A 26530-nucleotide genomic window follows, 5' to 3' on the forward strand; every position below is an offset into this window, starting at 1 on the left:
GAATGGAATGGAATGGAATGGAATGGAATGGAATGGAATGGAATGGAATGGAATGGAATGGAATGGAATGGAATGGAATGGAATGGAATGGAATGGAATGGAATGGAATGGAATGGAATGGAATGGAATGGAATGGAATGGAATGTATGGAATGGAATGGACTAGACTGCACTGGACTGCACTGGACTGCACTGGACTGCACTGGAATAGAATGGAATGGAATGGAATGGAATGGAATGGAATGGAATGGAATGGAATGGAATCGACTGGAATGGAATGGAATGGAATTGAATTGAATGGAATGGAATGGAATGGAATGGAATGGAATGGAATGGAATGGAATGGATTGGAATGGAATGGAATGGAATGGAATGGAATGGAATGGAATGTATGGAATGGAATGGACTAGACTGCACTGGACTACACTGGAATAGAATGGAATGGAATGGAATGGAATGGAATGGAATGGAATGGAATGGAATGGAATGGAATGGAATGGAATGGAATGGAATGGAATGTATGGAATGGAATGGACTAGACTGCACTGGACTGCACTGGACTGCACTGGAATAGAATGGAATGGAATGGAATGGAATGGAATGGAATGGAATGGAATGGAATGGAATGGAATGGAATGGAATGGAATGGAATGGAATGGAATGGAATGGAATGGAATCGAATGGAATCGACTGGAATGGAATGGAATGGAATGGAATGGAATCGAATGGAATCGACTGGAATGGAATGGAAGGGAATGGAAGGGAATGGAATGGAATGGAATGGAATGGAATGGAATGGAATGGAATGGAATGGAATGGAATGGAATGGAATCGAATCGAATCGACTGGAATGGAATGGAAGGGAATGGAAGGGAATGGAAGGGAATGGAAGGGAATGGAAGGGAATGGAAGGGAATGGAAGGGAATGGAATGGAATGGAATGGAATGGAATGGAATGGAATGGAATGGAATGGAATGGAATGTATGGAATGGAATGGACTAGACTGCACTGGACTGCACTGGACTGCACTGGAATAGAATGGAATGGAATGGAATGGAATTGAATGGAATGGAATGGAATGGAATGGAATGGAATGGAATGGAATGGAATGGAATGGAATGGAATGGAATGGAATGGAATGGAATGTATGGAATGGAATGGACTAGACTGCACTGGACTGCACTGGACTGCACTGGAATAGAATGGAATGGAATGGAATGGAATGGAATGGAATGGAATGGAATGGAATGGAATGGAATGGAATGGGATGGAATGGAATGGAATGGAATGGAATGGAATGGATTGGAATGGAATGGAATGGAATGGAATGGAATGGAATGGAATGGAATGGATTGGAATGGAATGGAATGGAATGGAATGGAATGTATGGAATGGAATGGACTAGACTGCACTGGACTGCACTGGAATAGAATGGAATGGAATGGAATGGAATGGAATGGAATGGAATGGAATGGAATGTATGGAATGGAATGGACTAGACTGCACTGGACTGCACTGGACTGCACTGGAATAGAATGGAATGGAATGGAATGGAATGGAATGGAATGGAATGGAATGGAATGGAATGGAATGGAATGGAATGGAATGGAATGGAATGGAATGGAATGGAATGGAATGGAATGGAATGGAATGGAATGGAATGGAATGGAATGGAATGGAATGGAATGGAATCGAATCGAATCGAATCGAATCGACTGGAATGGAATGGAAGGGAATGGAATGGAATGGAATGGAATGGAATGGAATGGAATGGAATGGAATGGAATGGAATGGAATGGAATGGAATGGAATGGAATGGAATGGAATGGAATGTATGGAATGGAATGGACTAGACTGCACTGGACTGCACTGGACTGCACTGGAATAGAATGGAATGGAATGGAATGGAATTGAATGGAATGGAATGGAATGGAATGGAATGGAATGGAATGGAATGGAATGGAATGGAATGGAATGAAATGGAATGGAATGGAATGGAATGGAATGGAATGGAATGGAATGGAATGGAATGGAATGGAATGGAATGGAATGGAATGGAATGGAATGTATGGAATGGAATGGACTAGACTGCTCTGAACTGCACTGGACTGCACTGGAATAGAATGGAATGGAATGGAATGGAATGGAATGGAATGGAATGGAATGGAATCGAATCGAATCGAATCGAATCGAATCGAATCGAATCGAATCGAATGGAATGGAATGGAATGGAATGGAATGGAATGGAATGGAATGGAATGGAATGGAATGGAATGGAATGGAATGGAATGGAATGGAATGGAATGGAATGGAATGGAATGGAATGGAATGGAATGGAATGGATGGAATGGAATGGACTAGACAGCACTGGACTGCACTGGACTGCACTGGAATAGAATGGAATGGAATGTAATGGAATGTAATGGAATGTAATGGAATGTAATGGAATGTAATGGAATGGAATGGAATGGAATGGAATGTAATGGAATGGAATGGAATGGAATGGAATGGAATGGAATGGAATGGAATGGAATGGAATGGAATGGAATGGAATGGAATGGAATGGAATGGAATGGAATGGAAAAGAATGGAATGGAATGGAATGGAATGGAATGTATGGAATGGAATGGACTAGACTGCTCTGAACTGCACTGGACTGCACTGGAATAGAATGGAATGGAATGGAATGGACTAGACTGCTCTGGACTGCACTGGACTGCACTGGAATAGAATGGAATGGAATGGAATGGAATCGAATCGAATCGAATGGAATGGAATGGAATGGAATGGAATGGAATGGAATGGAATGGAATGGAATGGAATCGACTGGAATGGAATGGAATGGAATGGAATGGAATGGAAGGGAATTGAATGGAATGGAATGGAATGGAATGGAATGGAATGGAATCGACTGGAATGGAATGGAATGGAATGGAATGGAATGGAATGGAATGGAATGGAATGGAATGGAATGGAATGGAATGGAATGGAATGGAATGGAATGGAATGGAATGGAATGGAATGGAATGAAATGGAATGGAATGGAATGGAATGTATGGAATGGAATGGAATGGACTAGACTGCACTGGACTGCACTGGACTGCACTGGAATGGAATGGAATGGAATGGAATGGAATGGAATGGAATGGAATGGAATGGAATGGAATGGAATGGAATGGAATGGAATGGAATGGAATGGAATGGAATGGAATGGAATGGAATGGAATGGAATCGAATCGAATCGACTGGAATGGAATGGAAGGGAATGGAAGGGAATGGAAGGGAATGGAAGGGAATGGAAGGGAATGGAATGGAATGGAATGGAATGGAATGGAATGGAATGGAATGGAATGGAATGGAATGGAATGGAATGGAATGGAATGGAATGGAATGGAATGGAATGGAATGGAATGTATGGAATGGAATGGACTAGACTGCACTGGACTGCACTGGACTGCACTGGAATAGAATGGAATGGAATGGAATGGAATGGAATGGAATGGAATGGAATGGAATGGAATGGAATGGAATGGAATGGAATGGAATGGAATGGAATGGAATGTATGGAATGGAATGGACTAGACTGCTCTGAACTGCACTGGACTGCACTGGAATAGAATGGAATGGAATGGAATGGAATGGAATGGAATGGAATGGAATGGAATCGAATCGAATCGAATCGAATCGAATCGAATCGAATCGAATGGAATGGAATGGAATGGAATGGAATGGAATGGAATGGAATGGAATGGAATGGAATGGAATGGAATGGAATGGAATGGAATGGAATGGAATGGAATGGAATGGAATGGAATGGAATGGAATGGAATGGAATGGATGGAATGGAATGGACTAGACAGCACTGGACTGCACTGGACTGCACTGGAATAGAATGGAATGGAATGTAATGGAATGTAATGGAATGTAATGGAATGTAATGGAATGGAATGGAATGGAATGGAATGTAATGGAATGGAATGGAATGGAATGGAATGGAATGGAATGGAATGGAATGGAATGGAATGGAATGGAATGGAATGGAATGGAATGGAATGGAATGGAAAAGAATGGAATGGAATGGAATGGAATGGAATGTATGGAATGGAATGGACTAGACTGCTCTGAACTGCACTGGACTGCACTGGAATAGAATGGAATGGAATGGAATGGACTAGACTGCTCTGGACTGCACTGGACTGCACTGGAATAGAATGGAATGGAATGGAATGGAATCGAATCGAATCGAATGGAATGGAATGGAATGGAATGGAATGGAATGGAATGGAATGGAATGGAATCGACTGGAATGGAATGGAATGGAATGGAATGGAATGGAAGGGAATTGAATGGAATGGAATGGAATGGAATGGAATGGAATGGAATCGACTGGAATGGAATGGAATGGAATGGAATGGAATGGAATGGAATGGAATGGAATGGAATGGAATGGAATGGAATGGAATGGAATGGAATGGAATGGAATGGAATGGAATGGAATGAAATGGAATGGAATGGAATGGAATGTATGGAATGGAATGGAATGGACTAGACTGCACTGGACTGCACTGGACTGCACTGGAATGGAATGGAATGGAATGGAATGGAATGGAATGGAATGGAATGGAATGGAATGGAATGGAATGGAATGGAATGGAATGGAATGGAATGGAATGGAATGGAATGGAATCGAATCGAATCGACTGGAATGGAATGGAAGGGAATGGAAGGGAATGGAAGGGAATGGAAGGGAATGGAAGGGAATGGAATGGAATGGAATGGAATGGAATGGAATGGAATGGAATGGAATGGAATGGAATGGAATGGAATGGAATGGAATGGAATGGAATGGAATGGAATGTATGGAATGGAATGGACTAGACTGCACTGGACTGCACTGGACTGCACTGGAATAGAATGGAATGGAATGGAATGGAATGGAATGGAATGGAATGGAATGGAATGGAATGGAATGGAATGGAATGGAATGGAATGGAATGGAATGGAATGGAATGGAATGGAATAGAATGGAATGGAATGGAATGGAATGGAATGGAATGGAATGGAATGGAATGGAATGGAATGGAATGGAATGGAATGGAATGGAATGGAATGGAATGGAATGGAATGGAATGGAATGGAATGGAATGGAATGGAATGGAATGGAATGGAATGGAATGGAATGGAATGGAATGGAATGGAATGGATGGAATGGAATGGACTAGACAGCACTGGACTGCACTGGACTGCACTGGAATAGAATGGAATGGAATGGAATGGAATGGAATGGAATGGAATGGAATGGAATGGAATGGAATGGAATGGAATGGAATGGAATGGAATGGAATGGAATGGAATGGAATGGAATGGAATGGAATGGAATGGAATGGAATGGAATGGAATGGAATGGAATGGAATGGAATGGAATGGAATGGAATGGAATGGAATGGAATGGAATGGAATGGAATGGAATGGAATGGAATGGAATGGAATGGAATGGAATGGAATGGAATGGAATGGAATGGAATGGAATGGAATGGAATGGAATGGAATGGAATGGAATGGAATGGAATGGAATGGAATGGAATGGAATGGAATGGAATGGAATGGAATGGAATGGAATGGAATGGAATGGAATGGAATGGAATGGAATGGAATGGAATGGAATGGAATGGAATGGAATGGAATGGAATGGAATGGAATGGAATGGACTGCACTGGAATAGAATGGAATGGAATGGAATCGAATCGAATCGAATCGAATGGAATGGAATGGAATGGAATGTATGGAATGGAATGGACTAGACTGCTCTGAACTGCACTGGACTGCACTGGAATAGAATGGAATGGAATGGAATGGACTAGACTGCTCTGGACTGCACTGGACTGCACTGGAATAGAATGGAATGGAATGGAATCGAATCGAATCGAATCGAATGGAATGGAATGGAATGTATGGAATGGAATGGACTAGACTGCTCTGAACTGCACTGGACTGCACTGGAATAGAATGGAATGGAATGGAATGGACTAGACTGCTCTGGACTGCACTGGACTGCACTGGAATAGAATGGAATGGAATGGAATGGAATCGAATCGAATGGAATGGAATGGAATGGAATGTATGGAATGGAATGGACTAGACTGCTCTGAACTGCACTGGACTGCACTGGAATAGAATGGAATGGAATGGAATGGACTAGACTGCTCTGGACTGCACTGGACTGCACTGGAATAGAATGGAATGGAATGGAATGGAATCGAATCGAATCGAATGGAATGGAATGGAATGGAATGTATGGAATGGAATGGACTAGACTGCTCTGAACTGCACTGGACTGCACTGGAATAGAATGGAATGGAATGGAATGGACTAGACTGCTCTGGACTGCACTGGACTGCACTGGAATAGAATGGAATGGAATGGAATGGAATCGAATCGAATCGAATGGAATGGAATGGAATGGAATGTATGGAATGGAATGGACTAGACTGCTCTGAACTGCACTGGACTGCACTGGAATAGAATGGAATGGAATGGAATGGAATGGAATGGACTAGACTGCTCTGGACTGCACTGGACTGCACTGGAATAGAATGGAATGGAATGGAATGGAATCGAATCGAATGGAATGGAATGGAATGGAATGTATGGAATGGAATGGACTAGACTGCTCTGAACTGCACTGGACTGCACTGGAATAGAATGGAATGGAATGGAATGGACTAGACTGCTCTGGACTGCACTGGACTGCACTGGAATAGAATGGAATGGAATGGAATGGAATCGAATCGAATGGAATGGAATGGAATGGAATGTATGGAATGGAATGGACTAGACTGCTCTGAACTGCACTGGACTGCACTGGAATAGAATGGAATGGAATGGAATGGACTAGACTGCTCTGGACTGCACTGGACTGCACTGGAATAGAATGGAATGGAATGGAATGGAATCGAATCGAATGGAATGGAATGGAATGGAATGTATGGAATGGAATGGACTAGACTGCTCTGAACTGCACTGGACTGCACTGGAATAGAATGGAATGGAATGGAATGGACTAGACTGCTCTGGACTGCACTGGACTGCACTGGAATAGAATGGAATGGAATGGAATGGAATCGAATCGAATCGAATGGAATGGAATGGAATGGAATGGAATGTATGGAATGGAATGGACTAGACTGCTCTGAACTGCACTGGACTGCACTGGAATAGAATGGAATGGAATGGAATGGACTAGACTGCTCTGGACTGCACTGGACTGCACTGGAATAGAATGGAATGGAATGGAATGGAATCGAATCGAATGGAATGGAATGGAATGGAATGTATGGAATGGAATGGACTAGACTGCTCTGAACTGCACTGGACTGCACTGGAATAGAATGGAATGGAATGGAATGGAATGGACTAGACTGCTCTGGACTGCACTGGACTGCACTGGAATAGAATGGAATGGAATGGAATGGAATCGAATCGAATCGAATGGAATGGAATGGAATGGAATGTATGGAATGGAATGGACTAGACTGCTCTGAACTGCACTGGACTGCACTGGAATAGAATGGAATGGAATGGAATGGACTAGACTGCTCTGGACTGCACTGGACTGCACTGGAATAGAATGGAATGGAATGGAATGGAATCGAATCGAATGGAATGGAATGGAATGGAATGTATGGAATGGAATGGACTAGACTTCTCTGAACTGCACTGGACTGCACTGGAATAGAATGGAATGGACTAGACTGCTCTGGACTGCACTGGACTGCACTGGAATAGAATGGAATGGAATGGAATGGAATCGAATCGAATGGAATGGAATGGAATGGAATGTATGGAATGGAATGGACTAGACTGCTCTGAACTGCACTGGACTGCACTGGAATAGAATGGAATGGAATGGAATGGACTAGACTGCTCTGGACTGCACTGGACTGCACTGGAATAGAATGGAATGGAATCGAATCGAATCGAATGGAATGGAATGGAATGGAATGGAATGGAATGGAATGGAATGGAATGGAATGGAATCGACTGGAATGGAATGGAATGGAATGGAAGGGAATTGAATGGAATGGAATGGAATGGAATGGAATGGAATGGAATGGAATGGAATGGAATGGAATGGAATGGAATGGAATGGAATCGACTGGAATGGAATGGAATGGAATGGAATGGAATGGAATGGAATGGAATGGAATGGAATGGAATGGAATGGAATGGAATGGAATGGAATGGAATGGAATGGAATGTATGGAATGGAATGGAATGGACTAGACTGCACTGGAATAGAATGGAATGGAATGGAATGGAATGGAATGGAATGGAATGGAATGGAATGGAATGGAATGGAATGGAATGGAATGGAATGGAATGGAATGGAATGGAATGGAATGGAATGGAATGGAATGGAATGGAATGGAATGGAATGGAATGGAATCGAATCGAATCGAATCGAATCGAATCGAATGGAATCGAATCGACTGGAATGGAATCGAATCGACTGGAATGGAATGGAAGGGAATGGAAGGGAATGGAAGGGAATGGAATGGAATGGAATGGAATGGAATGGAATGGAATGGAATGGAATGGAATGGAATGGAATGGAATGGAATGGAATGGAATGGAATGGAATGGAATGGAATGGAATGGAATGGAATGGAATGGAATGGAATGGAATGGAATGGAATGGAATGGAATGGAATGGAATGGAATGGAATGGAATGGAATGGAATGGAATGGAATGGAATGGAATGGAATGGAATGGAATGGAATGTATGGAATGGAATGGACTAGAGTGCTCTGAACTGCACTGGACTGCACTGGAATAGAATGGAATGGAATGGAATGGAATGGAATGGAATCGAATCGAATCGAATCGAATCGAATGGAATGGAATGGAATGGAATGGAATGGAATGGAATGGAATGGAATGGAATGGAATGGAATGTATGGAATGGAATGGACTAGACTGCACTGGACTGCACTGGACTGCACTGGACTGCACTGGAATAGAATGGAATGGAATGGAATCGAATCGAATGGAATCGAATGGAATGGAATGGAATGGAATGGAATCGACTGGAATGGAATCGACTGGAATGGAATGGAATGGAATGGAAGGGAATGGAAGGGAATGGAATGGAATGGAATGGAATGGAATGGAATGGAATGGAATGGAATGGAATGGAATGGAATGGAATGGAATGGAATGGAATGGAATGGAATGGAATGGAATGGAATGGAATGGAATGGAATGGAATGGAATGGAATCGAATCGAATCGAATCGACTGGAATGGAATGGAAGGGAATGGAAGGGAATGGAATGGAATGGAATGGAATGGAATGGAATGGAATGGAATGGAATGGAATGGAATGGAATGGAATGGAATGGAATGGAATGGAATGGAATGGAATGGAATGGAATGGAATGGAATGGAATGGAATGGAATGGAATGGAATGGAATGGAATGGAATGGAATGGAATGGAATGGAATGGAATGGAATGGAATGGAATGGAATGGAATGGAATGGAATGGAATGGAATGGAATGGAATGGAATGGAATGGAATGGAATGGAATGGAATAGAATGGAATGTATGGAATGGAATGGACTAGACTGCACTGGACTGCACTGGACTGCACTGGAATAGAATGGAATGGAATGGAATGGAATGGAATGGAATGGAATCGTCTGGAATCGAATCGACTGGAATGGAATGGAAGGGAATGGAAGGGAATGGAAGGGAATGGAAGGGAATGGAAGGGAATGGAATGGAATGGAATGGAATGGAATGGAATGGAATGGAATGGAATGGAATGTATGGAATGGAATGGACTAGACTGCTCTGAACTGCACTGGACTGCACTGGAATAGAATGGAATGGAATGGAATGGAATCGAATCGAATCGAATCGAATCGAATGGAATGGAATGGAATGGAATGGAATGGAATGGAATGGAATGGAATGTATGGAATGGAATGGACTAGACTGCACTGGACTGCACTGGACTGCACTGGAATAGAATGGAATGGAATGGAATGGAATGGAATGGAATGGAATGGAATGGAATGGAATGGAATGGAATGGAATGGAATGGAATGGAATGGAATGGAATGGAATGGAATGGAATGGAATGGAATGGAATGGAATGGAATGGAATGGAATGGAATGGAATGTATGGAATGGAATGGACTAGACTGCACTGGACTGCACTGGACTGCACTGGAATAGAATGGAATGGAATGGAATGGAATGGAATGGAATGGAATGGAATGGAATGGAATGGAATGGAATGGAATGGAATGGAATGGAATGGAATGGAATGGAATGGAATGGAATGGAATGGAATGGAATGGAATGGAATGGAATGGAATGGAATGGAATGGAATGGAATGGAATGGAATGGAATGGAAGGGAATGGAAGGGAATGGAAGGGAATGGAATGGAATGGAATGGAATGGAATGGAATGGAATGGAATGGAATGGAATGGAATGGAATGGAATGTATGGAATGGAATGGACTAGACTGCTCTGAACTGCACTGGACTGCACTGGAATAGAATGGAATGGAATGGAATGGAATGGAATCGAATCGAATCGAATCGAATCGAATCGAATCGAATGGAATGGAATGGAATGGAATGGAATGGAATGGAATGGAATGGAATGGAATGGAATGGAATGGAATGGAATGTATGGAATGGAATGGACTAGACTGCACTGGACTGCACTGGACTGCACTGGACTGCACTGGAATGGAATGGAATGGAATGGAATGGAATGGAATGGAATGGAATGGAATGGAATGGAATGGAATGGAATGGAATGGAATGGAATGGAATGGAATGGAATGGAATGGAATGGAATGGAATGGAATGGAATGGAATGGAATGGAATGGAATGGAATGGAATGGAATGGAATGGAATGGAATGTATGGAATGGAATGGACTAGACTGCACTGGACTGCACTGGACTGCACTGGAATAGAATGGAATGGAATGGAATGGAATGGAATGGAATGGAATGGAATGGAATGGAATGGAATGGAATGGAATGGAATGGAATGGAATGGAATGGAATGGAATGGAATGGAATGGAATGGAAGGGAATGGAAGGGAATGGAAGGGAATGGAATGGAATGGAATGGAATGGAATGGAATGGAATGGAATGGAATGGAATGGAATGGAATGGAATGGAATGTATGGAATGGAATGGACTAGACTGCTCTGAACTGCACTGGACTGCACTGGAATAGAATGGAATGGAATGGAATGGAATGGAATCGAATCGAATCGAATCGAATCGAATCGAATGGAATGGAATGGAATGGAATGGAATGGAATGGAATGGAATGGAATGGAATGGAATGGAATGGAATGGAATGGAATGGAATGGAATGGAATGGAATGGAATGGAATGTATGGAATGGAATGGACTAGACTGCACTGGACTGCACTGGACTGCACTGGACTGCACTGGAATGGAATGGAATGGAATGGAATGGAATGGAATGGAATGGAATGGAATGGAATGGAATGGAATGGAATGGAATGGAATGGAATGGAATGGAATGGAATGGAATGGAATGGAATGGAATGGAATGGAATGGAATGGAATGGAATGGAATGGAATGGAATCGAATCGAATCGAATCGACTGGAATGGAATGGAATGGAATGGAAGGGAATGGAAGGGAATGGAATCGACTGGAATGGAATGGAATGGAATGGAATGGAATGGAATGGAATGGAATGGAATGGAATGGAATGGAATGGAATGGAATGGAATGGAATGGAATGGAATGGAATGGAATGGAATGGAATGGAATGGAATGGAATGGAATGGAATGTATGGAATGGAATGGACTAGACTGCACTGGACTGCACTGGACTGCACTGGAATAGAATGGAATGGAATGGAATGGAATGGAATGGAATGGAATGGAATGGAATGGAATGGAATGGAATGGAATGGAATGGAATGGAATGGAATGGAATGGAATGGAATGGAATGGAATGGAATGGAATGGAATGGAATGGAATGGAATGGAATGGAATGGAATGGAATGGAATGGAATGGAATGGAATAGAATGGAATGGAATGGAATGGAATGGAATGGAATGGAATGGAATCGAATCGAATCGAATCGAATCGAATCGAATGGAATGGAATGGAATGGAATGTATGGAATGGAATGGACTAGACTGCACTGGACTGCACTGGACTGCACTGGACTGCACTGGAATGGAATGGAATGGAATGGAATGGAATGGAATGGAATGGAATGGAATGGAATGGAATGGAATGGAATGGAATGGAATGGAATGGAATGGAATGTATGGAATGGAATGGACTAGAGTGCTCTGAACTGCACTGGACTGCACTGGAATAGAATGGAATGGAATCGAATCGAATCGAATCGAATCGAATCGAATGGAATGGAATGGAATGGAATGGAATGGAATGGAATGGAATGGAATGGAATGGAATGGAATGGAATGGAATGGAATGGAATGGAATGGAATGGAATGTATGGAATGGAATGGACTAGACTGCACTGGACTGCACTGGACTGCACTGGACTGCACTGGAATAGAATGGAATGGAATGGAATCGAATCGAATCGAATGGAATGGAATGGAATGGAATGGAATGGAATGGAATGGAATGGAATGGAATGGAATGGAATGGAATGGAATGGAATGGAATGGAATGGAATGGAATAGAATGGAATGTATGGAATGGAATGGACTAGACTGCACTGGACTGCACTGGACTGCACTGGAATAGAATGGAATGGAATGGAATGGAATGGAATGGAATGGAATGGAATCGACTGGAATCGAATCGACTGGAATGGAATGGAAGGGAATGGAAGGGAATGGAAGGGAATGGAAGGGAATGGAAGGGAATGGAATGGAATGGAATGGAATGGAATGGAATGGAATGGAATGGAATGTATGGAATGGAATGGACTAGACTGCTCTGAACTGCACTGGACTGCACTGGAATAGAATGGAATGGAATGGAATGGAATGGAATGGAATGGAATGGAATGGAATGGAATGGAATGGAATGGAATGGAATGGAATGGAATGGAAGGGAATGGAAGGGAATGGAAGGGAATGGAATGGAATGGAATGGAATGGAATGGAATGGAATGGAATGGAATGGAATGGAATGTATGGAATGGAATGGACTAGACTGCTCTGAACTGCACTGGACTGCACTGGAATAGAATGGAATGGAATGGAATGGAATGGAATCGAATCGAATCGAATCGAATCGAATCGAATGGAATGGAATGGAATGGAATGGAATGGAATGGAATGGAATGGAATGGAATGGAATGGAATGGAATGGAATGTATGGAATGGAATGGACTAGACTGCACTGGACTGCACTGGACTGCACTGGACTGCACTGGAATGGAATGGAATGGAATGGAATGGAATGGAATGGAATGGAATGGAATGGAATGGAATGGAATGGAATGGAATGGAATGGAATGGAATGGAATGGAATGGAATGGAATGGAATGGAATGGAATGGAATGGAATGGAATCGAATCGAATCGAATCGACTGGAATGGAATGGAATGGAATGGAAGGGAATGGAAGGGAATGGAATCGACTGGAATGGAATGGAATGGAATGGAATGGAATGGAATGGAATGGAATGGAATGGAATGGAATGGAATGGAATGGAATGGAATGGAATGGAATGGAATGGAATGGAATGGAATGGAATGGAATGGAATGGAATGGAATGGAATGGAATGGAATGGAATGGAATGTATGGAATGGAATGGACTAGACTGCACTGGACTGCACTGGACTGCACTGGAATAGAATGGAATGGAATGGAATGGAATGGAATGGAATGGAATGGAATGGAATGGAATGGAATGGAATGGAATGGAATGGAATGGAATGGAATGGAATGGAATGGAATGGAATGGAATGGAATGGAATGGAATGGAATGGAATGGAATGGAATGGAATGGAATGGAATGGAATGGAATGGAATGGAATGGAATGGAATGGAATGGAATGGAATAGAATGGAATGGAATGGAATGGAATGGAATGGAATGGAATGGAATCGAATCGAATCGAATCGAATCGAATGGAATGGAATGGAATGGAATGGAATGTATGGAATGGAATGGACTAGACTGCACTGGACTGCACTGGACTGCACTGGACTGCACTGGAATGGAATGGAATGGAATGGAATGGAATGGAATGGAATGGAATGGAATGGAATGGAATGGAATGGAATGGAATGGAATGGAATGGAATGGAATGTATGGAATGGAATGGACTAGAGTGCTCTGAACTGCACTGGACTGCACTGGAATAGAATGGAATGGAATGGAATGGAATCGAATCGAATCGAATCGAATGGAATGGAATGGAATGGAATGGAATGGAATGGAATGGAATGGAATGGAATGGAATGGAATGGAATGGAATGGAATGGAATGGAATGGAATGGAATGTATGGAATGGAATGGACTAGACTGCACTGGACTGCACTGGACTGCACTGGAATAGAATGGAATGGAATGGAATGGAATGGAATGGAATGGAATGGAATGGAATGGAATGGAATGGAATGGAATGGAATGGAATGGAATGGAATGGAATGGAATGGAATGGAATGGAATGGAAGGGAATGGAAGGGAATGGAAGGGAATGGAATGGAATGGAATGGAATGGAATGGAATGGAATGGAATGGAATGGAATGGAATGGAATGTATGGAATGGAATGGACTAGACTGCTCTGAACTGCACTGGACTGCACTGGAATAGAATGGAATGGAATGGAATGGAATGGAATCGAATCGAATCGAATCGAATCGAATCGAATCGAATGGAATGGAATGGAATGGAATGGAATGGAATGGAATGGAATGGAATGGAATGGAATGGAATGGAATGGAATGGAATGTATGGAATGGAATGGACTAGACTGCACTGGACTGCACTGGACTGCACTGGACTGCACTGGAATGGAATGGAATGGAATGGAATGGAATGGAATGGAATGGAATGGAATGGAATGGAATGGAATGGAATGGAATGGAATGGAATGGAATGGAATGGAATGGAATGGAATGGAATGGAATGGAATGGAATGGAATGGAATGGAATCGAATCGAATCGAATCGACTGGAATGGAATGGAATGGAATGGAAGGGAATGGAAGGGAATGGAATCGACTGGAATGGAATGGAATGGAATGGAATGGAATGGAATGGAATGGAATGGAATGGAATGGAATGGAATGGAATGGAATGGAATGGAATGGAATGGAATGGAATGGAATGGAATGGAATGGAATGGAATGGAATGGAATGGAATGGAATGGAATGGAATGGAATGTATGGAATGGAATGGACTAGACTGCACTGGACTGCACTGGACTGCACTGGAATAGAATGGAATGGAATGGAATGGAATGGAATGGAATGGAATGGAATGGAATGGAATGGAATGGAATGGAATGGAATGGAATGGAATGGAATGGAATGGAATGGAATGGAATGGAATGGAATGGAATGGAATGGAATGGAATGGAATGGAATGGAATGGAATGGAATGGAATGGAATGGAATGGAATGGAATGGAATGGAATGGAATGGAATAGAATGGAATGGAATGGAATGGAATGGAATGGAATGGAATGGAATCGAATCGAATCGAATCGAATCGAATGGAATGGAATGGAATGGAATGGAATGTATGGAATGGAATGGACTAGACTGCACTGGACTGCACTGGACTGCACTGGACTGCACTGGAATGGAATGGAATGGAATGGAATGGAATGGAATGGAATGGAATGGAATGGAATGGAATGGAATGGAATGGAATGGAATGGAATGGAATGGAATGTATGGAATGGAATGGACTAGAGTGCTCTGAACTGCACTGGACTGCACTGGAATAGAATGGAATGGAATGGAATGGAATCGAATCGAATCGAATCGAATGGAATGGAATGGAATGGAATGGAATGGAATGGAATGGAATGGAATGGAATGGAATGGAATGGAATGGAATGGAATGGAATGGAATGGAATGGAATGTATGGAATGGAATGGACTAGACTGCACTGGACTGCACTGGACTGGACTGCACTGGAATAGAATGGAATGGAATGGAATGGAATGGAATGGAATGGAATGGAATGGAATGGAATGGAATGGAATGGAATGGAATGGAATGGAATGGAATGGAATGGAATGGAATGGAATGGAATGGAAGGGAATGGAAGGGAATGGAAGGGAATGGAATGGAATGGAATGGAATGGAATGGAATGGAATGGAATGGAATGGAATGGAATGGAATGTATGGAATGGAATGGACTAGACTGCTCTGAACTGCACTGGACTGCACTGGAATAGAATGGAATGGAATGGAATGGAATGGAATCGAATCGAATCGAATCGAATCGAATCGAATCGAATGGAATGGAATGGAATGGAATGGAATGGAATGGAATGGAATGGAATGGAATGGAATGGAATGGAATGGAATGGAATGTATGGAATGGAATGGACTAGACTGCACTGGACTGCACTGGACTGCACTGGACTGCACTGGAATGGAATGGAATGGAATGGAATGGAATGGAATGGAATGGAATGGAATGGAATGGAATGGAATGGAATGGAATGGAATGGAATGGAATGGAATGGAATGGAATGGAATGGAATGGAATGGAATGGAATGGAATGGAATGGAATCGAATCGAATCGAATCGACTGGAATGGAATGGAATGGAATGGAAGGGAATGGAAGGGAATGGAATCGACTGGAATGGAATGGAATGGAATGGAATGGAATGGAATGGAATGGAATGGAATGGAATGGAATGGAATGGAATGGAATGGAATGGAATGGAATGGAATGGAATGGAATGGAATGGAATGGAATGGAATGGAATGGAATGGAATGGAATGGAATGGAATGGAATGTATGGAATGGAATGGACTAGACTGCACTGGACTGCACTGGACTGCACTGGAATAGAATGGAATGGAATGGAATGGAATGGAATGGAATGGAATGGAATGGAATGGAATGGAATGGAATGGAATGGAATGGAATGGAATGGAATGGAATGGAATGGAATGGAATGGAATGGAATGGAATGGAATGGAATGGAATGGAATGGAATGGAATGGAATGGAATGGAATGGAATGGAATGGAATAGAATGGAATGGAATGGAATGGAATGGAATGGAATGGAATCGAATCGAATCGAATCGAATCGAATCGAATGGAATGGAATGGAATGGAATGGAATGTATGGAATGGAATGGACTAGACTGCACTGGACTGCACTGGACTGCACTGGACTGCACTGGAATGGAATGGAATGGAATGGAATGGAATGGAATGGAATGGAATGGAATGGAATGGAATGGAATGGAATGGAATGGAATGGAATGGAATGGAATGTATGGAATGGAATGGACTAGAGTGCTCTGAACTGCACTGGACTGCACTGGAATAGAATGGAATGGAATGGAATGGAATCGAATCGAATCGAATCGAATCGAATCGAATGGAATGGAATGGAATGGAATGGAATGGAATGGAATGGAATGGAATGGAATGGAATGGAATGGAATGGAATGGAATGGAATGGAATGTATGGAATGGAATGGACTAGACTGCACTGGACTGCACTGGACTGCACTGGACTGCACTGGAATAGAATGGAATGGAATGGAATCGAATCGAATGGAATGGAATGGAATGGAATGGAATGGAATGGAATGGAATGGAATGGAATGGAATGGAATGGAATGGAATGGAATGGAATGGAATGGAATGGAATGGAATGGAATGGAATGGAATGGAATGGAATGGAATGGAATAGAATGGAATGTATGGAATGGAATGGACTAGACTGCACTGGACTGCACTGGACTGCACTGGAATAGAATGGAATGGAATGGAATGGAATGGAATGGAATGGAATGGAATGGAATCGACTGGAATCGAATCGACTGGAATGGAATGGAAGGGAATGGAAGGGAATGGAAGGGAATGGAAGGGAATGGAAGGGAATGGAATGGAATGGAATGGAATGGAATGGAATGGAATGGAATGGAATGTATGGAATGGAATGGACTAGACTGCTCTGAACTGCACTGGACTGCACTGGAATAGAATGGAATGGAATGGAATGGAATCGAATCGAATCGAATCGAATCGAATGGAATGGAATGGAATGGAATGGAATGGAATGGAATGTATGGAATGGAATGGACTAGACTGCACTGGACTGCACTGGACTGCACTGGAATAGAATGGAATGGAATGGAATGGAATGGAATGGAATGGAATGGAATGGAATGGAATGGAATGGAATGGAATGGAATGGAATGGAATGGAATGGAATGGAATGTATGGAATGGAATGGACTAGACTGCACTGGACTGCACTGGACTGCACTGGAATAGAATGGAATGGAATGGAATGGAATGGAATGGAATGGAATGGAATGGAATGGAATGGAATGGAATGGAATGGAATGGAATGGAATGGAATGGAATGGAATGGAATGGAATGGAATGGAATGGAATGGAATGGAATGGAATGGAATGGAATGGAATGGAATGGAATGGAATGGAATGGAATGGAATGGAATGGAATGGAATGGAATCGAATCGAATCGAATCGAATCGAATCGAATCGAATCGAATCGACTGGAATGGAATGGAAGGGAATGGAAGGGAATGGAAGGGAATGGAATGGAATGGAATGGAATGGAATGGAATGGAATGGAATGGAATGGAATGGAATGGAATGGAATGGAATGGAATGGAATGTATGGAATGGAATGGACTAGACTGCTCTGAACTGCACTGGACTGCACTGGAATAGAATGGAATGGAATGGAATGGAATGGAATCGAATCGAATCGAATCGAATGGAATGGAATGGAATGGAATGGAATGGAATGGAATGGAATGGAATGGAATGGAATGGAATGGAATGGAATGGAATGGAATGGAATGGAATGGAATGGAATGGAATGGAATGGAATGGAATGGAATGGAATGGAATGGAATGGAATGGAATGGAATGGAATGGAATGTATGGAATGGAATGGACTAGACTGCACTGGACTGCACTGGACTGCACTGGACTGCACTGGAATGGAATGGAATGGAATGGAATGGAATGGAATGGAATGGAATGGAATGGAATGGAATGGAATGGAATGGAATGGAATGGAATGGAATGGAATGGAATGGAATGGAATGGAATGGAATGGAATGGAATGGAATGGAATGGAATGGAATGGAATGGAATGGAATGGAATGGAATGGAATGGAATGGAATGGAATCGAATCGAATCGAATCGACTGGAATGGAATGGAATGGAATGGAATGGAAGGGAATGGAAGGGAATGGAATCGACTGGAATGGAATGGAATGGAATGGAATGGAATGGAATGGAATGGAATGGAATGGAATGGAATGGAATGGAATGGAATGGAATGGAATGGAATGGAATGGAATGGAATGGAATGGAATGGAATGTATGGAATGGAATGGACTAGACTGCACTGGACTGCACTGGACTGCACTGGAATAGAATGGAATGGAATGGAATGGAATGGAATGGAATGGAATGGAATGGAATGGAATGGAATGGAATGGAATGGAATGGAATGGAATGGAATGGAATGGAATGGAATGGAATGGAATGGAATGGAATGGAATGGAATGGAATGGAATGGAATGGAATGGAATGGAATGGAATGGAATGGAATGGAATGGAATGGAATGGAATGGAATGGAATGGAATGGAATGGAATGGAATGGAATGGAATGGAATGGAATGGAATGGAATGGAATGGAATGGAATGGAATGGAATGTATGGAATGGAATGTATGGAATGGAATGGACTGCACTGGACTGCACTGGAATAGAATGGAATGGAATGGAATGGAATGGACTAGACTGCACTGGACTGCACTGGACTGCACTGGAATAGAATGGAATGGAATGGAATGGAATGGAATGGAATGGAATGGAATGGAATGGAATGGAATGGAATGGAATTGGAGCAGCGATTTGATTGTATTAATTTTATTGCATGTCCAGATGGCGTTACAGACCGCTTTTTTATTGTTTTAGGCCGTTGGCCCTCTAATTGTTGCATAGAGGGCAGGCCTGTAGTCATTGAGTTTTAGGCCTGAAATTACGGCCGTTTAGTAATCGTCTGTAGCTGTCAGTTGACATATTGCGTCTTGACTTTTACTCTTCTTTGATGTGATTCTATGTTTGGATGTGCTTTCATGATTTGGATGTGATCTCAGATGTGACTTGCATGATCTCGATGTGATTTATTTGCATGTTTGATCTACATGATTTCTGATTGACCCAATTATACAGTCCACTTACAAATCGATAGACCATCTGGTCCTTCGAACCGGAGCTTAGAATCAATTGAATTGACCTTAGACTGACCTTGATTCGAAGCCTTGATTGAAAATGGCCAACCCTCCAGTATCAACATGGACATTGGATGCCTGCAAAGGACGACAAAAGGTTGTCCGTTCCCGCATCACTGGCTGTCACACTCGCATCAACCACATCGTGACAACTGGTTTATCTCGTCGTGATGCTGAGAAGCTTCTAGCTGACGCAAGAGTCCTTTTGGGCGAATTGGAAACGATTCACGATCGTATTATCGAGTTGGTAGACGAGAACGACGTCTTGACCCAACAAAATAATCAACATCTGCTGTATGCCCAAACCATCGACAGCTGCTCAGCTTTAGTGGAAAATTATCTGCTCCAACGTCAAGACGATGCTCCATCAGTCGTCATCGAGACCCCAGACCAGATTGCACGTCGACAGGCATTGGAGACCGCATATCAGCGTCTACGAGATCTCCGAGAGCAAGTCGCAGCTGCTGAACAGGCCATCATTGATCTAGGAGGAGATGTTTTGCCTACAGACGGATCGGAGTTGAACCCATCCGACTCCGCGTCGCAAGTCGGAGACAAGCCGACCAAGAAGATTGAATTTTATCCAGCGGAAGCCCCTGATGCTTGGATTGATACGTATCTAGCCGGAAAGGAGAGACCGATTGTTCGTGAGAAGGGAGCCAAATCTTCGGTCAACGTTCAGCTGGAAGCTTATACGGGCCGCGCACTTGATTGGTTCTCTTGGATAAGTATGTGGTTCGCGCTGGTCCACATTACGAGCAAGACTCCGAGCGAGAAGCTGGCCATATTGAAAAATTATTTGAAGGGCGACCTAGCTGACATCGTACATGGCCATGGAGGAGGGGAAGCTGGATACAAGGAGGTTCTACAGCGATTGAAGAGCACGTGCGGGAGTCGGAAGGTGATTCGAGCGGCCCATCTGCGGGAATTGGATCGGATGGAGGCGCCGCGTAATGACCCGCAGTCTTTCAAACGCTTTTCTGAACGTGTGCGAACTCATCTCTTCAACCTGTCGGTGATTGGTGAGACGGGCCACGTTGACATCATCGAGAGACTGTCCCTCAAGCTGCAGCTTACCGATCGTTTGGCCTGGAACAATGGACGGGGAGGCGAAATCGATAATCGGAACATCAACGATTTTGGCCGCTGGTTGACGGCTAGAGCAACGGACTATCAGAATGCTTATGCAATTGCGGATGACCAGCAACGGCCGGCGAACGGAGGAAATAGGAACGACCGCCCACAATCATCCCAGGTGCCAAATAGATTCCAGCAACCACAGCAGCAGAGAAGAAGTGCACGCACTTATCATGGAGCATCAAGCTCCCAGAAGAATCATGGCTCGACTGAGCAGAAAGAGAAGAAACCGACTGAACCACACTGCTTTAAATGTGAAGGATCGCACCGCCTTGAAGACTGTACCTTTTTCAAGGACCTTCCCATCAGTGATAGACTGACCTTTACACAACGTCGAGGATTGTGTTATGGCTGCTTCGGCGTCCGGCATGGCTTCATGAATTGCACACTCAAGAAGGAGTGTGGCATCGACGGATGTAAGCTGTCCCATCACAAACTTCTCCACAAGGAGAATGGTCCGGTAGAAAGGAATGCCCGGCCTCACACTCTACGTTCCGACCGACGACAAATTGCTTTCAAGATGCTCCGCCTGGACGCGCTCGACGCCGACGGGGAGATGGTGCCTGTGAACATTTTGATGGATGATGGAAGCGATTCAACTCTCATTCGCGAGGGGCTGACGCGTCGACTCCGGCTTACTGGCCAGCGGCAGACCTTATTTGTAGGTGGCATCGGTGAAGAATCTTCCGTCCATGTAAATTCAGAGTACCTGGAGTTGCAGTTAAGGACGTCGGCGGGAGAAACAGTGTCGATCCAGGGATCTACTATCCCCTCCATCACCAAGCCAGTACCGGTCATGGAGTGGGAGAAACTACGCGGACGATGGAGCCATATGGAAGACTTGCCGCCGCTTCGAGACTGTGGTGGACGTGTCGACATATTGATTGGATTGGACCATGCCGCACTCATCACAGCGAGTGAATCTCGATTCGGAAAAGATGACGAGCCGACCGCTTCCAAGACTAGACTGGGATGGACACTGCAAGGAGCGGTAGCGACCAGTGGTGGACCCGATATTGTCCGGATTCATCATGTGCAGACCTCAGCTGATTCAACTCTTCAACTCGCCGAACAAGTCAAACGGTTTTGTGATACGGAGTCATTTGGCACCGAATTCCAATCGGAATGCATGTCGGCTGAACATCGGAGGGCGGTGACCAAATTGGAAGCGGAGACTGAAAAGCTGGACGTAGGATATGCAGCCCCGGTTCTTTGGATTGACGACATCCCTCCTGAGATTCCCGATAGCCGCCGCACGGCGGAATTAAGAATGAAGAGTATGCAGAATAAATTTGCCCGCGAATCAGGAGACTACGAGACCTACTACCGTGCAGCCATGGAGAAAAACTTTAGCGAAGGCTACGCCAGACGGCTCACGCCGGAAGAAATCCAGCAGAGCCCGACGAAGTATTTTCTCCCGCACTTTGGAGTGCCAAAGAAGGCTGGGCGGCCTGAGTTACGTCTCGTATTCGATGCTGCTGCAAAGTCGAACGGCAAATGTTTAAATGACTTTGTCACCAGTGGTCCGGCGCTGCAGAACCCCTTACCGGCCGTGTTGATCCGTTTCCGGGAAGGAGAGATTGGCTGGTCAGCCGATATTGGCGCAATGTTTAGCCGGATTCGTTTGAAAGATGCTGACCGTCCGTACCACCGATTCCTATGGCCCGAAGTGGATGGAACCATATCGACATGTGAGATGACCAGAGTGACTTTCGGTGTAACGTGCTCGCCCTACGTCGCCATACGAACCACTTGGCGCGCAGCAGACGATGCTGGACCGGAAATGAAGGAGGCGGCCGATGACGTGCGAGAAGACATCTACGTCGACGATTACCTGGCCTCGACTAGCAGACTTGAGGATGCCGTAAGGAGAGCCACCGGTGTAAATAAGGTCCTAGCAGACGGCGATTTCCACCTGGGGCACTGGGTGTCCAATAGCAGCCAGCTTTTATCAGCAGTCCAGCCGGATTCGGACAATGGGACCACTGTCAAGACCCAAGTGCGCAGCATTAGTGATGACCCAGAGTTGATCCTTGGAATTGTGTGGAATCCTTCTACTGATCATCTGGGATTCCGAGTGAAAGTGTCCAGTGTGAACTACACCAGAGTGGGGTTACTTGCCCAAGTGGCTGGTTTGTTCGACCCCTTGGGCACGGCCGCCCCGATGACTGTTAAAGCCAAGATTAAATTGCGGGAATTGGGCGTGAAAGGACTTCAGTGGGAAGATCCAGTGGTTGGTGACGAAAAGGAGTGGTGGGAAGAGTATTTCCAGAAGATCGGACGTTTGAAGGAGATCGAGCTGCCCCGCTGTCTCTTCCCAAACGCGGAAGAAATAGTCCGGACCGAATTGCACACTTTCGCGGACGCGTCAGAAGAGGCGTGTGCCGCGTCCTGCTACACCCGTGTGGTTTATCAGGATGGCCGAGTGCTGGTCCGGCACATCAAGACAGCGACAAAGCTTGCTCCTTTGAAAACAGTTTCCGTTTGTAAACTAGAGCTCAACGCTGGGCTCATGGGCGCCCGTCTGGCTAAGTTTGTCCAAACGGCCCTGAAAAGAAAAATGGATTGCCGATACTTCTGGACCGACAGCAGCACGGTCCGGAATTGGGTCCGGGCCGTGTCCTCCCACTACCAAGTTTATGTCAGCCACCGGATCGGTGAAATTCAAACCCTCACTGAGCCTCACGAATGGCGCTTCGTTCCTGGACGTGTAAATCCGGCCGACGCTGCTACCCGATCGCAGATGGAAGAAGAAGAAATCCCAAGTTGGTGGTTAGATGGTCCGCCTTTCCTTTATGAAGAGGAGCCGGCCTGGCCGAAGGACTTGCCATGGATGGCCGCAAAGGAAGAGCTCCGGTCTGTCCACGTCCATTTGAATTCCACAGCCGTGGAGCCGCCGACCGTGTTTAATTGGAAAGACGTCAAGATCTCAGCCCAAGATATTCCGGCCCTAATCCGGTTGGAAGGAGAATTTCTGAATCTCGTGAAACAGAGTCAACGGGAAGTTTATTCTGAAGAGAGGAAAAGATTGCAGCAGACGAAGCCGCTCCGCTCGACCTCGCCGTTGCTGCCGCTCACACCTTTTCTGGACGAATCTGGAGTATTGCGACTTGGAGGTCGGCTAAGCCGGGCCAAGTTGCCCTACGATGTCATGCACCCTCCATTACTGTCCGGAAAACATCCGCTTTCTCGGATGATCATCCGAGCGTTTCACGACAGCATGCATCACCTTGGCACGGATTTTGTATTATCTCACGTGCGACAACATTTTTGGGTGACGGGCGGACGAGAATTGGTTAAACGTGTCCGCAATGAATGTGTGCCATGCCGTCGATTTCGTCCGAAAGCAGCTCTGCAAATGATGGCCGACGTCCATCGAGCTCGCCTGGGCGCCGGTCATCCCCCTTTCACTTACACGTCGGTGGACTATTTCGGACCAATAGACGTGACACACGGTCGTGGAACAGCAAAGAGATGGGGCGTACTTTTCACGTGCATGGTGACCAGAGCAGTTTACGTAGACATTGCAATTTCCCTCTCCGCCAGTGATTTTTTAATGGTGCTCCGACGTTTTACATCAGTGTATAGAAAGCCGGCGCATATGTTCTCGGACAATGGCACGAACTTGACTGGCGCTGAACGTTTATTACGTGTGGAGTTGGATCGGCTGAAAGATGACAGTGTGCTGACCACGGAGTTGAAAGCGCTCCGGATCGAATGGTTTTTCCAACCAGCGCAAACGCCACATTTTGGAGGCTCACATGAGTCATTAGTGCGATCAGTGAAAAACGCTTTCTACGCCGCGTTGGATCAAGAGAAGAGTGTATTGCGTACACCCAGTGACGAAGTTCTGCGCACTCTTCTTTTTGAAGTTTCCGGATTGTTAAACTCTCGGCCTTTGACTTATTGCAGCTCCGACCCGGACGACTTTCGTGCGTTAACCCCAAACGATTTTCTTAATCGAGCTCCTGTAGCTGATTTACCGGCCGGAGATTTTAACAAGGCCCTTCCGCGTGATCATTATGGATACGTCCAGAGAATAACTAATTTCTTCTGGGACGTGTGGCGCGGATCTTTCCTGCAGTCGATGACCAGCCGGAAGAAATGGAGAACACCCGCGCGGAACTTTGCCGTCGGTGATTTCATTTTGGATGATTGGAAGAATGCTCCACGCGGGCGTTGGAGAACCGGCAAAATCGTCAAGGTCTACCCCGGTGCCGACGGATTAGTCCGAGCAGCAGATGTGGAATTCTCCACCGGAATCCTGCGACGTGGGACAAATCAGCTGGCTCTGCTAGAAGCTTACTCGCCGGATCCAGCGACGGAGGCGACAGAATCCGGCTCGGGGGAGAATGGAGCAGCGATTTGATTGTATTAATTTTATTGCATGTCCAGATGGCGTTACAGACCGCTTTTTTATTGTTTTAGGCCGTTGGCCCTCTAATTGTTGCATAGAGGGCAGGCCTGTAGTCATTGAGTTTTAGGCCTGAAATTACGGCCGTTTAGTAATCGTCTGTAGCTGTCAGTTGACATATTGCGTCTTGACTTTTACTCTTCTTTGATGTGATTCTATGTTTGGATGTGCTTTCATGATTTGGATGTGATCTCAGATGTGACTTGCATGATCTCGATGTGATTTATTTGCATGTTTGATCTACATGATTTCTGATTGACCCAATTATACAGTCCACTTACAAATCGATAGACCAGGAATGGAATGGAATGGAATGGAATGGAATGGAATGGAATGGAATGGAATGGAATGGAATGGAATGGAATGGAATGGAATGGAATGGAATGGAATGGAATGGAATGGAATGGAATGGAATGGAATGGAATGGAATGGAATGGAATGGAATGGAATGGAATGGAATGGAATGGAATGGAAT

The 26530-nt window shown here is 44.4% G+C and overlaps 2 protein-coding genes across 2 annotated transcripts in view; one reads left to right on the forward strand and one right to left on the reverse strand.

Annotated features, from left to right (window-relative positions):
- The window catches only part of LOC124316136 (sporulation-specific protein 15-like), a 610960-nt gene that overhangs the window by 234851 nt on the left and 349579 nt on the right, over positions 1–26530 (reverse strand). The window lies entirely within an intron of this gene.
- LOC124316750 lies at positions 20545–26010 on the forward strand. The gene has a single exon (XM_046782698.1). The coding sequence runs from the start codon at positions 20545–20547 to the stop codon at positions 26008–26010; it is 5466 nt and encodes a 1821-aa protein (XP_046638654.1).

Source organism: Daphnia pulicaria, chromosome 12 (genome assembly GCF_021234035.1).
Source record: "Daphnia pulicaria isolate SC F1-1A chromosome 12, SC_F0-13Bv2, whole genome shotgun sequence".
Lineage (NCBI taxonomy): Eukaryota > Metazoa > Arthropoda > Branchiopoda > Diplostraca > Daphniidae > Daphnia > Daphnia pulicaria.